The sequence below is a fragment of the Pongo pygmaeus genome, chromosome 7, assembly GCF_028885625.2.
Source record: "Pongo pygmaeus isolate AG05252 chromosome 7, NHGRI_mPonPyg2-v2.0_pri, whole genome shotgun sequence".
NCBI classification, from domain to species: domain Eukaryota; kingdom Metazoa; phylum Chordata; class Mammalia; order Primates; family Hominidae; genus Pongo; species Pongo pygmaeus.
Genome location: NC_072380.2, coordinates 156,062,003 through 156,076,371, shown reverse-complemented (window position 1 = coordinate 156,076,371; position 14,369 = coordinate 156,062,003). Strand labels below are relative to the sequence as shown.

Below are 14,369 nucleotides of genomic sequence, written 5' to 3'. Positions count from 1 at the left end.
CACTCCGTGTCATTGCTGGTGAGGGTGCAAAATGGTAAGGCTGCCGTGGAAGACAGGTGTGAAGTTTCTTACACAGCTACACAGAGGCTTCTCGGCAGCTCCGGCAATTGTGCTCCGTGGCATTTAAACAGACGGGTTGAAGGCTGATGTCCACATAAGAACCTGAACGTGGATGTTTACCGTAGCTTCATTCCTAATTGCCAATGCTTGGAAACAACAAGATGTCTTTTGATAGGCGAGTGGTTAAACAAATAGTGCTACATGAAGACAGTGGAATATTATTCAGGGATAAAAAGAGATAAGGTAACAAGCCATGAGAAGACACGAGATGGAGTCTCACTGTGTCACCCAGGCTAGAGTGAGGTGGCGCGATCTTGGCCCACTGCAACTTCCGCCTCCCAGGTTCAAGCGATTCTCCTGCCTCAGCCCCCCAAGTAGCTGGGATTACAGGTGCCCGACAGACTGCAGGGACAGTCCTTATCCTCATCCTCCCAGCTGGAAGGTTTTTTGCAGATCTGGCTGCTCCAGTGGTCGCCGGTACCCACCCACAGAGCCCTTTGCTGAGGGCTGGGCAGGGCGGGTGGACGGGGAGGAGCAGGAAGGAATGAGCACCATGGGGGCATGACAGTTTATTGTCTCCAAGAGGGTGAAGGTCGTGGTCCCAATGCACAGGTGGGGGCACCCACAGTGTTATCCTTCCTGGGTTTCCCTTGGGCAGAGGGGGCTGTAAATGGGAAGGCAGAGTGGGAACCACATCTGTGGCCACACCCGGGTTCTTCTGCCCCTCGAAGGGTCCTGGACAGCATTCAGGGCAAGGGGCCTCATGCAAGGGGCCATCGCCCACCAGAAGCACTGTCTTTCCCACCACCAACACCAGAGGCACCGTCCTTCCCCATCACCCAACACCGGAAGAACCATCCCTCCCCATTGCCCATCAGAGGCACCGTCCTTCCACATCACCCACATTAGAGGCACCGTCCTTCCCATCACCCACACCGGAGGCACCATCCTTCCCATCACCCACACCGGAGGCACCGTCCTTCCCATCACCCACACCGGAGGCACCGTCCTTCCCATCACCCACACCGGAGGCACCATCCTTCCCATCACCCACACCGGAGGCACCGTCCTTCCCATCACCCACACGGGAGGCACCGTCCTTCCCATCACCCACATGGGAGGCACCGTCCTTCCCATCACCCACATCAGAGGCACTGTCCTTCCCCAGGAGGAGCAGTTGCTGAATCCTTGGGGTTCCCCAGCAAAGGGGCCCCCGTTAGGGAGGAGTGAGGTGGCTAGATCCGGGGTGGAGGCAATGGCACCCTCCCCACCACCTCAGAGAGGGAGGGTCCCCCCCAGTGTCCTGGAAGGGGCGGAGGCAGGATGGCAGTTGGAGGCAGGAGACGGGATGGGCCAGCAGGGCGAGGAGGGGGTGTAAAGGGAGGGCCCTCACAACAGGGCCCTGAGGAGGCCGAGGCCCACCTGGAGCAGGAGCCCCCCTCGCAGGGCCCAGCGCCCCTCCTGTGGGGTCAGCGCCCTGTTGCAGAGAGCCCGGGAACAGCAGCGCCTGGTGATCACGCCTCGCATCGCGGGGGCCGGCGACCATTCGAACTTCATGTTGTCATTGGGACATCTGGGAGCACAGCGTTTGCTGAGCAGGACGCGTACACTCCATTCTGCAGAAAAGAGGAGAGGCAGGTGGCCCCAGAGCCCCAGCAAGGAGTTATCCACAGTTATCCGGAAAGTGCAAGGATGCTTTCTGAAGGAGCAGCCGGGACCAGAAAGAACTAGAGCAGGGAACCTGGCCCTGCAAGGGGGGCCAAGAGACCACCTTCTCCTGTCCTTTCCTGGGCGAGGCGCTGCAGAGCTGGGGAGCCTGGCTGCCCAGGCCACCTCCGCCCCGCGGCACAGCAAATACAGACTCCAGGGCAACTGGCTGTAAGGGGTTTTCCCCTGAAGCCAGGCACAGCCTGGACCACCCCTGCCAGCCCTGGGGCATGTGTGTCTTGGGGAGATGGGGTGACTCAGAGCAGTGGAAAGGGGCTGCCCATCACAGAGAAACTGCTGGGCTGGGTGCTCAGCCCTGGACTCATTTCTCTGTACTGCTCACTTAAAGACACGGCAGAGACTTTCTGAGGGACATATGTCAGTCAACAATCATGGAACCCCTGAAGGGATGCACAACACTCAAAACCCAAACTGTTGAGAAAAGAGCTTGGGTGGAATCGCCCTTATGTGTCATAGAGTGTTACGGTGTGTTGTGTTGCATTCTATTTTATTATATTATGTTGTATTATGTAGCATTATATTACATCGTATTATATTAAGTTGCAATATACACGTTATATTCATTATGTTGTGTTGTACTATATGACATTGTCACACACTGTATTCGATTCCAGTGCAGCCTGCCCGATGCTGTGTTGTATGGCAGGTGTACTGTGCTGTGCTAGGAAGGGCAGATAACCCATCACCTCGAACAGCTGCCGATCCCCACCCGTGTGTTCCTGCTGTCTTTGTAAATTCAGTGACATCAGAGCCTTTGTCCTGCTGACAGTTCCTAGTGACACTTCAAATGGAGGAGAAAAAGAAAAGTCAAAATTCACACTTTGGGATGCTCGGCCGAGCCCAGCGCGGGAGAGAGAGCAGGAGGCACTGTCGGACCCACAGGGCCCCAGGCCCTGGAGCACCGAGGACTCATAGCTAAGTCGCTGAGAGGCGGGGGCACCGGCCCTTCCCCGGCACCTGGCACCTGCCCTCTGCCCTGGGGGGACTCACTAAAAGAGACGACCACCTCGTTGGAGATGCAGACTTGGTCCAGCGGGCTGCACCAGGTGGGCAGGCACTCCTTCCAGCTGCTGACCTTGAAGCACTGGTAGCAGCTCAGGTTCCGAGCTGTGGGCAGCAAGCGGGGCGCTGTGGACCAGGGTCCGCAGCTCCAGCCCCGACGCCCCCAGCCGAGCCCGGGCCGCGCCCTACCTGGCGTCGTGGCGCAGCCAGCAGACGCCGCAGCCAGCGGGAGGGTGCACAGGGTTAGGACGAGCCTCTCCATGACGCCAGAGGGCTTAGCCTGAGTGGGGTGAGGTGGGTGTTGCGGGGGGCTTCACCCAGAGACCCCCCTCCCCAGCTTCCTGCTCCCGGACGCCCTGCTTTACTCAGGGCGCACCCCTCATCCCACACTAGCCTCCTGCGCTCCCGGACGCGGCTTCACCCAGGACGTCCCCCAACTCCAGCCTCCTGCGCTCCTGGACTGGGCTTCACCGAGGGCAACCCCCACCCCCAGCCTCCTGCTCCCGACGCTCGCTCTCCTCCCTTCCCCGCATCCCCTCTCCCTGGGCCCTCTGCCTTTGGTCACCCTTCCAATCTCTCTTTCTAAACCCTCGGAGCCCGTTCTCGCCCGAACCTCATCCCAGCCCCCTGCCCACAGTCCGGACCCCTCTTCCGGCACCTTCTCTCCTGCCAGGCTGCGGAGATCTGCGTCCTGGAGGAGGAGTCAGCCCTGGGACCGAGGGGGCGGGACCGGCCAGCCCCTCCTCCGGGCTCTTGCACTGGGGCGGCTCCGGGGTCCCCGAGGGCCTCAGCGTCTGCCTGCAGTCGCCTCCTGCGGAAAATAGCCCGAGGCCGGGGAGGAGGGGGACGCCTGCAGGTCCCCCCAAGGCCAGTCTCAACCCCAATCACAGATCCCGGGCTCCACTTCTTGGGGAACGAGGGGCCAGATTTGGTTCCTGACTCAGGGACCCACGGAGGCTGAAGGAGACCCAGAGGGCCCTGAGAACCTCAAAGGGCGCGGAGGGCGGGACGACCCTTTCCCTGGGGTGGGGCGGGAGTGGTCTGGATTTGGAAGCAGGCGGGGGAGGGAGGAGGCTTCAAAGCGGAGGAGGAGGAAGAGGGAGGAGGCGGAGTAGGGACCCTGGGGCGCAGGTGAGGTTTGGACAACTTGAGATGGAACGGGAGCCGGCCAGGCGGATCCAGGAAGGAGCATAGTTAAGCGCAAATGAGGTTGGCGGGGATGGGTAGGCCACAGGCGCAGAATCTTCGTTCTTTCTAGAGTGCTTGGAGCGCTTTCCCCTGGCAGGGGTGGCCCGGGAGGAGGGGAGAAGGGAGGAGAAGGGCAGGTGCCTCCAGGTGCCCCTCAGGGGGGCTCGGTCGCCCAGAGGAAAGCAGGGCGTGCTCTCATAGCCTTACAGGAGCCTGGAGCTGCCGCAGGGGTTGGGGGCTGCGGCTCCAGGACTCCTGCCAAGTTTCTGGGACCTGCAGGGGGCTGAGTCCGGGCCTTTGAAGACTGGTGCCCTGGAAAAACGGCTCCTGTGCAGGCTGCCTCCCAGCTCTGTCCTCCCACACTTCGTCCTCCCACAGGTGAGGCTGGGGCCCAGCCGGGTCTGTCCGAGTGCTTAAGCGTCCCTGGGCCCGTTGGAGGCTGTGGTTCCAATTTCTTTTGCAGCATCTGCCCGGCCCCATGTAGGTCCTGGATGCAGAGTGTGAGGCCGCCCCCGTCACAGCACAGACCTGTGCCCTCCTCACTAGACTCATCTGCCTCCTACACTGAGTCTTCCCTTTGTCCTATTCTTTATTCTGCTTTTTCCCCGGGAGCCAAGGGAGTTGACCCGTGTTCTCACTGGGCTGCTGGAACCCAACAGCATGGACATCCCGGTTGGTGGGCACCCAGCTCTCCCCTCCGGAGGCACTGTCACACCCTCTCTCGCCTCACCGGGGGCACAGGGCCCTGCCAGACCCAGGTGGTGTCAGGAAATGCTGTCCTCAGTCTGGAGGACCACCGACCCACTTTCCTCCTCGGAGCCCCTCCCTCCAGCCCAGGTGGTCACACAGCTTTCACCCCGTGTCGGGTTGGCTCTTTTCTGCTTCCTGCCTTCATTTTCTGAATCACGTCCTTTTGAACATGTATGATGACAAGCAGGGCTGGACCCTGGGTCTGCAGCAGTGAACCGGCCCAGTCACCTGCCCTCAGGGGTCTTGCAGGAGGTAAGTCGCAGAAAGAAGAAAGGGGTAACTGCTACCCATAAGGCGATTGGGAAGGGCTGCCCCTGGCCCCAGCGTGACTGCTGCCCACCACCTCCAGGGCCTCCGCATCCTCCCCCGCACTGCAGCCCAGCAAGCCCCTCCCCTGCTGTGGCTTTCGGGTAACAGCTGCTAGGAGAGAAGGTGCCGGCCAGAGAGTGAGTGTGCAGCCAGGTGGGGCCATTTCCCCTGCGTCCACATAGTGGTCCACCCCGCAGGACTGTCCCGTTCCTGTTTCCCCAGTGTATGCTCTAGGGACGCCCCAGACGGGCCCTGTTCTCTGACCCCTGCGTGTCCAGGCTCAGCGTCCTCTGCTCCCTTTGTCCTCTGATGCTCCAGCCCTTTCTGCCGCCCAGCCTGTGTGTGCATCAGGGCTGTTTTGGGGGTGGGCTTAGAGGGCACGGGATGGAAGTTGTTTGGAGGGGAGGGGCCATATGCAATTTGTTTATCATGCGCATTTTTTCATTTGCCATTCTCACCGTGATTGATTTGAATGAATTTGGCACTGTGAAATCTGCAAAGTCAAAAATCAAAAAGAAAAATCAAAAGAATATCGGCATTGGAGGCACATGCAATAAAGGAGTCCAGGTGGTAGTTGGAGGTCAGAGGCTGGAAGGAACACACAGGTCTCAAAGGAAGTGGCTGAGGGATCTGCAGAGACTCATCTGAGCCTGTGGCTGATAACAGGGTGTTGGAGCAGCCACGGCCGAGAGGGCCGTGCCCGGAGCCACACAGCTTTCAGTGCTCATGAGAAGGGACTGGCCCTCCCCAGGGCTGACCAAGTTCCTCGGTACTGCATCCAGCTGTGCTCCCGGCCTCGTTTCTTCTCTCCTTCATGAATTAACTCCCAGACACAGCAGCCCGTGGAGGTGGTGGGGACTAACCAGGGACGGGAAAGGGTCAGTCAGCCTGTGGTCATCATGGTGGGCGGGTGCAGGCCTGGCGTTCCCAGGATACTTTACTGGGACATGCAGTTATCCCCATCACGTATCACTCCAGCTCCCCGGCAGGCACAGCCTGTTGCTGTTCCTGGAGGCACCCCTGGAATGAGTACAGTTCGTGGACAGGCTTCAAAACAGCCCAGAGCAAAGATTTGGGTCTGAGGGCGGGGGCACGGCTCTGGGGTCTTCGCCTCCACGGTTCCCTGACTTGGTCCCGCAGTTGCCCAGGAGAGGCAAGGCCACGTCCTTGTTAAGGGCTTGCTTGTTCTTGGTGGTCTCTGTCAGGAGCCCCCGCCCCCCCAGCCCCAGGCTCCAACACCTGTCCAGGTGTGTGAGCCAGTGTACATCTGGCAGCAGAGAGGCCTGTAGGAGCAGAGCCCACAGGCCCCAGTGACGTTTGTCAAGTGTTTATTCTATCAACATTCTTCATTTCTGGCCTGATTTCAATCCTAGGAGGTGGGTACAATGAGTCCAATTCTAAAAATAATAAAATGGAACAGAGACCTGAGGAGATGGCTTCATGATGGGGGATCAATGTCCCAATTTTAGCACCAAAGTCCTGTGACCTGGGAAGCCCTCGGTGCTGGGCAAACCAGGATGGTTGTTGCCCTGATTCAGGATCACCCAGGTAATAGGTAGACGGCTGAATTCAAGCCCGGCTCAGCCGCACGGAGCCTCAGCCTGCACTCTGCACTGCTTCTGAGCGGCGCTGGGAGCAGCGCTGTCCAAGGAGCCCGGGTCATAAAACCCAGCTGGTGAATAGGAACCATGTTTGTATGTTCTAGAAGATGAAAGAATAGAATTGAATTGAATAATAAAGATCAGAGTACATTATGCACAATTAGGACACATATTTTAATGAAGAAAGTAATTTAAATAAAAATTTATTTTATTTATGCTTATATATTTTTGCTTGTGTATATATGTGTGTATATAATGTTTTAGACATACAAATATATATGTTATAAGTACGTTTGGTATTTTATTTCATATTTTATATTTATGTTTTATGTTATAAATATGTTTATTGGTTATAAATCTATGTGAATATGTTATATAAATGTTATATGTGTCAGTGTTTTGGGTGTGTATATATTTATTTAACTTTTTAAAGTGTAGATCTCAATCAGGAAAATGTGAAAGCTTCCTGTTTAGATGAAGTGGACGATCTTCCTTCCTGCCCTTATTGTATTCACCGTCAGAGAGCTGGGTGCCAGCAAGCTGCTGTGTGGGTATGTGCTCCAACCCCGGCGTAGGCACGGACAGAAACCCACTGTGGAATTTTTCCAGTGAAGGGGATCTTGGCGTGATGTCCAGAGGCCTCCCCGAGTGGTGTCCTGAATGAGTCCCACAGTCTCCATGCCTGTGCTCTTGCTATGGACTGCCAGGCTGAATTGTTGACACTGAAGATCATCGTGCTCCCGCTACACTTATACCTCTGACCCTTTTTCCTTTTCACCTTGGCTGTTGGGAAGCTCAGATCGTAACCATCTGCCCCAGGCACACGTGTGGGGCCTGGCAGGTTTCTTGCTCGCCCCTCCTGGCTCTGCCCAGGTCATAACTTGCTTGCCTTTCTCCTCCCCTTGCCATGTGGAACGCTGGTTTGAGTGTCTGATTCTTAGGGCTGTGGAGCTTTAGCCCTTTTGACTCTACATAGTTTTGGTGACTTGGCTTCTTTCATGCTCCAGTTCTCGGCCCTGCCTTGGGGGCTCCATGCACAGCTCTCCCTGGGAACAGGTCTTCTCCTTGCCCTGTCTTAATCTGGGGACAGGTGTCTGGGCGTCCCCAGCGAGACCCCTCTTTGCTGCTGACAGGGCTCCCAGGAGGAACAACAGTGGCACCCCAGAGAGGTGTGAGGGTGCTGAGAGAATTGGGTCAGCAGTGGGGGCCTCACTCCCTGTGCCTGAGCAATTCATCAGGTGCTCTCTTTCTTAGACGGACAAGTGTGTGCAATTGTATTCCGTTTCTGACTTTGGGTTTAGTGACATCGGTAAGCCTGAATGGTCTCCCCCCAGTGCACAATCCTTCTTGTTCACACTACAAAATCAGTCAAACACACAGGCACCAGGGAGCCCTTGAACCAGAGAGTCCAGTACTTTCATTTTGTTCTAAATGTGCAGATTGTTATCGTTTTCATTTTTTTTCAAGGCAACAGTGAGCAAGGATTTTGTTATCATTTTCAAACTGACACATCTACCACACTGACAATATTCTCTGACCCAGCACAGAAGTTCATAACAAAAGCATCAGTGACATAGTTACACACGTTAAAAGATTGAAAACCACTATTCTAATAAACCACTGTTAAAGAAGAAGTCATATTGGAAATTAAAATACCTAGAAATGATTAAAACTAAGATACTACTATCAAAACTATTGGGCTGCAGCAAAAGCTTTACCTGAGAAAAATCTAACCCTATATATTTGCATTGGGAAATAAGAAAGTTTAATTTTTTTTTCTTTAAGATGGAGTCTTGTTCTGTTGCCTAGGCTGGAGTGCAGTGACTCGATCTTGGCTCACTTCAAGTTCTGTCTCCCAGGCTCAAGTGATTCTCCTGCCTCAGCTTCCCAAGTAGCAGGGATTACAGTTGTGCACCATCACGGCTGGCTACTTTTTGTATTTTTAGTAGAGACGGGGTTTCATCATGTTGCCCAGGCTGGTCTTGAACCCCTGACCTCAAATGATCCACCCTCCTCGGCCTCCCAAAGTGCTGGGATTACAGGTGTGAACCACCATGCCCGGCCTTATTTTTGAATTAATAATTTTGTCAGCCATTAGAGTGATATTTGGTGAGTAGGAGGGAGACTTTTTTCTTAGGTGATCAATGCTGGAGTTATTAGGGGGAAACTGGTGGGAAGCCTGAAGTTAGCAAGCTCAGGGTCCCACCTCCGCATTTCAAAACTCAACTGAAGAAAAGAGACAGGACTGAGAATGCCTATTAACAAAACAGAAAACCAAGGTAAAATCAGCATGGCCATGGCTGCGTGTTTGAAGGAACAAAAATTAGACAAATATCTGGCAAGACTGAATAAGGAAAAAAGATCCACAGATGAATAATGTAAATGAAAAAAATGGGTCATAATGACAAATAACTCCCAGATTTTGTAATGCAAAAAGACAAGATTTTCACATCCAGTTAGCATGAGGAAAGAGTGTGAAGCCATCCTTTCTATTTCAACAATGAGAAATAATGGAATTATGTACAAAAATTATCATTTCTTTCAAATGCATTGGAAAATGGTGGGTGCACATCTGAAGGAACTGCCAGTCTGGGGGGCCCCTTCCTCTCAGTGGAGCTGAATGGTGCTGAGGGCGGGTTAGTCATCGGCAGAGCTCTATCTGCAGGGAGAGACTGATGTTTCTTGGTTCTTTTGCATATAATTTCTAGCACACTACCAAAAATTATAAGAATTACAGGAGAGTGTGATTTTCAACCAAGAGATAAGCTATTCAATAGAAGAAGACGCACAGATAACCCAGGTGAAAGAATTAGCAGACAAGTGCTTTACAATATTGTTGTAAATACATGAAATGAGATGCAGGAAAGGATGAACAAAATGGATGAACAGATGGAGAATTTCAACAGAGAGATGGAAGCTATGAAAATAAGTGCTTATTGTTATTAAAAATAAACAAAATAAATAATAAAAATAAGTGTTTATTATTATATTAACCAATTAATATAATACCTGAAATTAAGAACTCATTGGATGGGCTTAAGAGCAGACTAAACATATAGTAGCAAAAAGTATTGATGAAGTTTCAGACAGGTCCATAGAAATTATCCAAAATAAAGCACAGAGAGGAATAGAATTAAAAGTACACAAACACACACACACACATACACACATGCACAGAGAGAGACAGAGACAGAGAGGAGAGGGCCATATGGTACTGATCCAACTGTCTAACATGTATATTGGAATCCCAGGAGAAGGGTGAGAATGGGATAGGAGCAACATTATTTTGATGGATAATAGCCAATTTTCCAAAATTGGTAAGAGACATTAACCCACAGATTCAACAGGCTTATCGAACTCCATGAAGTATAAAACTAGAGAAAACCATATTTAGTCACCTCATAGTCAAACTGCTGAAACTAAAGGAAAAGAGAAAAATGTTAGATGCAGCCAGGAGAAAAAAACACCTTAGCACTAGGGAACCCTGAGGACGACAGCTGTCTCCTCAAACAGGGACCCCGGGGATGACGGCTGTCTTTTCAAACAGGGACCATGAGGACGACAGCTGTTTCCTCAAACAGGGACCACGAGGACGACGGCTGTCTCCTCAAACAGGGACCATGAGGACCACGGCTGTCTCCTCAAACAGGGACCCCGGGGATGATGGCTGTCTCCTCAAACAGGGACCACGAGGACGATGGCTGTCTCCTCAAACAGGGACCATGAGGACGATGGCTGTCTCCTCAAACAGGGACCCCAGGACGACGGCTGTCTCCTCAAACAGGGATCCCGAGGATGACGGCTGTCTCCTCAAACAGGGACCCCGGGGATGATGGCTGTCTCCTCAAACAGGGACCATGAGGACGGCTGTCTCCTCAAACAGGGACCCCGGGGACGACGGCTGTCTCCTCAAACAGGGACCATGAGGACGACGGCTGTCTCCTCAAACAGGGACCATGAGGGCGATGGCTGTCTCCTCAAACAGGGATCCCGAGGACGACGGCTGTCTCCTCAAACAGGGACCATGAGGACGACGGCTGTCTCCTCAAACAGGGACCATGAGGACGACGGCTGTCTCCTCAAACAGGGACCATGAGGGCGATGGCTGTCTCCTCAAACAGGGACCATGAGGACGACGGCTGTCTCCTCAAACAGGGACCATGAGGGCGATGGCTGTCTCCTCAAACAGGGATCCCGGGGACGACGGCTGTCTCCTCAAACAGGGACCATGAGGACGACGGCTGTCTCCTCAAACAGGGACCCCGGGGACGACGGCTGTCTCCTCAAACAGGGACCATGAGGGCGATGGCTGTCTCCTCAAACAGGGACCCCGGGGACGACGGCTGTCTCCTCAAACAGGGATCCCGGGGACGACGGCTGTCTCCTCAAACAGGGACCATGAGGACGACGGCTGTCTCCTCAAACAGGGACCCCGGGGACGACGGCTGTCTCCTCAAACAGGGACCATGAGGGCGATGGCTGTCTCCTCAAACAGGGACCCCGGGGATGACGGCTGTCTCCTCAAACAGGGATCCCGAGGACGACAGCTGTTTCCTCAAACAGGGACCCCGGGGATGATGGCTGTCTCCTCAAACAGGGACCCCGGGGACGACGGCTGTCTCCTCAAACAGGGACCATGAGGACGACGGCTGTCTCCTCAAACAGGGACCCCGGGGACGACGGCTGTCTCCTCAAACAGGGACCATGAGGGCGATGGCTGTCTCCTCAAACAGGGACCCCGGGGACGACGGCTGTCTCCTCAAACAGGGATCCCGGGGACGACGGCTGTCTCCTCAAACAGGGACCATGAGGACGACGGCTGTCTCCTCAAACAGGGACCCCGGGGACGACGGCTGTCTCCTCAAACAGGGACCATGAGGGCGATGGCTGTCTCCTCAAACAGGGACCCCAGGGACGACGGCTGTCTCCTCAAACAGGGACCATGAGGACGACGGCTGTCTCCTCAAACAGGGACCCCGGGGATGACGGCTGTCTCCTCAAACAGGGACCCCGGGGACGACGGCTGTCTCCTCAAACAGGGACCCCGGGGACGACGGCTGTCTTCTCAAACAGGGACCCCGGGGACGACGGGTGTCTCCTCAAACAGGGACCATGAGGACGACGGCTGTCTTCTCAAACAGGGACCCCGGGGACGACGGGTGTCTCCTCAAACAGGGACCATGAGGACGACGGCTGTCTCCTCAAACAGGGACCCCCGGGATGATGGCTGTCTCCTCAAACAGGGACCATGAGGACGACGGCTGTCTCCTCAAACAGGGACCCCGGGGATGATGGCTGTCTCCTCAAACAGGGACCCCGGGGATGATGGCTGTCTCCTCAAACAGGGACCCCGGGGATGATGGCTGTCTCCTCAAACAGGGACCCCGGGGATGATGGCTGTCTCCTCAAACAGGGACCCCGGGGATGACGGCTGTCTTCTCAAACAGGGACCTTGAGGACGACGGCTGTCTCCTCAAACAGGGACCCCGGGGACGACGGCTGTCTCCTCAAACAGGGATCCCGGGGACGACGGCTGTCTCCTCAAACAGGGACCATGAGGACGACGGCTGTCTCCTCAAACAGGGACCCCGGGGACGACGGCTGTCTCCTCAAACAGGGACCATGAGGGCGATGGCTGTCTCCTCAAACAGGGACCCCAGGGACGACGGCTGTCTCCTCAAACAGGGACCATGAGGACGACGGCTGTCTCCTCAAACAGGGACCCCGGGGATGACGGCTGTCTCCTCAAACAGGGACCCCGGGGACGACGGCTGTCTCCTCAAACAGGGACCCCGGGGACGACGGCTGTCTTCTCAAACAGGGACCCCGGGGACGACGGGTGTCTCCTCAAACAGGGACCATGAGGACGACGGCTGTCTCCTCAAACAGGGACCCCAGGGACGACGGCTGTCTCCTCAAACAGGGACCCCGGGGATGATGGCTGTCTCCTCAAACAGGGACCCCGGGGATGATGGCTGTCTCCTCAAACAGGGACCCCGGGGATGATGGCTGTCTCCTCAAACAGGGACCCCGGGGATGATGGCTGTCTCCTCAAACAGGGACCCCGGGGATGACGGCTGTCTCCTCAAACAGGGACCCCGGGGATGACGGCTGTCTCCTCAAACAGGGACCCCGGGGATGACGGCTGTCTTCTCAAACAGGGACCTTGAGGACGACGGCTGTCTCCTCAAACAGGGACCCCGGGGACGACGGCTGTCTTCTCAAACAGGGACCTTGAGGACGACGGCTGTCTCCTCAAACAGGGACCCCGGGGACGACGGCTGTCTCCTCAAACAGGGACCCCGGGGACGACGGCTGTCTCCTCAAACAGGGACCATGAGGGCGATGGCTGTCTCCTCAAACAGGGACCCCGGGGACGACGGCTGTCTCCTCAAACAGGGATCCCGGGGACGACGGCTGTCTCCTCAAACAGGGACCATGAGGACGACGGCTGTCTCCTCAAACAGGGACCCCGGGGACGACGGCTGTCTCCTCAAACAGGGATCCCGAGGACGACAGCTGTTTCCTCAAACAGGGACCCCGGGGATGATGGCTGTCTCCTCAAACAGGGACCCCGGGGACGACGGCTGTCTCCTCAAACAGGGACCATGAGGACGACGGCTGTCTCCTCAAACAGGGACCCCGGGGACGACGGCTGTCTCCTCAAACAGGGACCCCGGGGATGATGGCTGTCTCCTCAAACAGGGACCATGAGGACGACGGCTGTCTCCTCAAACAGGGACCATGAGGGCGACGGCTGTCTCCTCAAACAGGGAACCCCAGAATGACAGCTGTCTTCTCAAACAGGAACTTTGGAAGCCAGAAGCAGACACTGGTAAGAAATCAAATTGCCAACTTGGACTCCGACACTATTTAAAATTTCCCTCACAAATGAGGGCAAAATAAAGGCATTTTTCAGATAAATAAAAGCTGAGAGGAATTGTTGCCAACTGCAATGTCAGGAGGAAGCATGGGGGTGCCACATCCTTTTCAGAGGGTAAATGTGAGGGGAGGTTGTGTTAGATGGTGTGTTGACTTTGGGGTGGATGGTGCTGGATTTTCTGTTGTAACCTTGAACCCAGCACACCCTCTTCTGAAGAACCACCAGACTCCCTCCCGTGTGGCTCTGAATTAGAGTTTTCCAAGGGAAACTCATGTAGAACTTGGAAGATTAAGCAGAGACCCTCCTTTCCCGGGGTGGCTGAAGCCGGGCGCGTGTGTAGACGGGAGCCTCACAGAGGTCCTCCTGCGAGCTTGTGGGGATGCTCTTTGCTGTAGAGAGTGACAGTGGGTGGAAACTGTTTGGGGACCTTGGGGATTGCAGCGGCTTCCAGGAAAACTTATTTATTTTTCAATAGACTCTATTTCTTTGAGCAGTTTTGGCTTTATAGAAAATAGAGAAGATAGTACAGAGGGTTCCCGTGTATCCTCCCCTCTCTCACATTTCTCCTATTACTAACACTTTGCATTCACGTGGTACAATGGATAAACCAATATTGATATGTGGTTATTAACACAAGTTTATAGCTTACACCAGGGCTCACTCTTTGTGTTGTATATTCTGCGGGTTTTGACAAATCCATAACATCATGCATCCACCATTACAATGTTGCAGAACCGTTTCAGGGCCTTAAAAATCCCCTTGCTCCACCCACTCATCCCTCCCCTCTATCCCATAGCCCTCTGACCACTGCTGCCAGGAGAGTGTTTGAGACCTCTTCTTGGGTGCTT

The 14,369-nt window shown here is 54.8% G+C and overlaps 1 protein-coding gene and 2 pseudogenes across 1 annotated transcript; 2 read left to right on the top strand and 1 right to left on the bottom strand.

Annotated features, from left to right (window-relative positions):
- Window positions 1-614: 614 nt before the first annotated feature.
- Window positions 615-3,478, bottom strand: LY6L (lymphocyte antigen 6 family member L). The gene is made up of 4 exons (XM_054497695.2): window positions 3,449-3,478; window positions 2,980-3,070; window positions 2,779-2,895; window positions 615-1,676 (listed from the first exon to the last, which is right to left on the bottom strand). The coding sequence occupies exons 2-4, from the start codon at window positions 3,050-3,052 to the stop codon at window positions 1,450-1,452; spliced, it is 417 nt and encodes a 138-aa protein (XP_054353670.2). The 5' UTR covers window positions 3,053-3,070; window positions 3,449-3,478; the 3' UTR covers window positions 615-1,449.
- A 7,017-nt stretch (window positions 3,479-10,495) lies between these two features.
- On the top strand, window positions 10,496-11,822 carry LOC134739974 (uncharacterized protein FLJ40521-like; annotated as a pseudogene).
- Window positions 11,823-12,028: 206 nt separating this feature from the next.
- On the top strand, window positions 12,029-13,352 carry LOC129042145 (uncharacterized protein FLJ40521-like; annotated as a pseudogene).
- The last annotated feature ends 1,017 nt before the right edge of the window (window positions 13,353-14,369 follow it).

Bases quoted from the DNA above. Each gene is read 5' to 3' on its own strand.
- LY6L (XM_054497695.2), bottom strand. From the start codon at position 3,052: ATGGAGAGGCTCGTCCTAACCCTGTGCACCCTCCCGCTGGCTGCGGCG. The intron at 2,896-2,979 runs GTAGGGCGCGGC...TGCTGCCCACAG, and splicing joins TGGCTGCGCCACGACGCCAG to CTCGGAACCTGAGCTGCTAC. The intron at 1,677-2,778 runs GTGAGTCCCCCC...TCTTTTCTGCAG, and splicing joins CGAGGTGGTCGTCTCTTTTA to AATGGAGTGTACGCGTCCTG.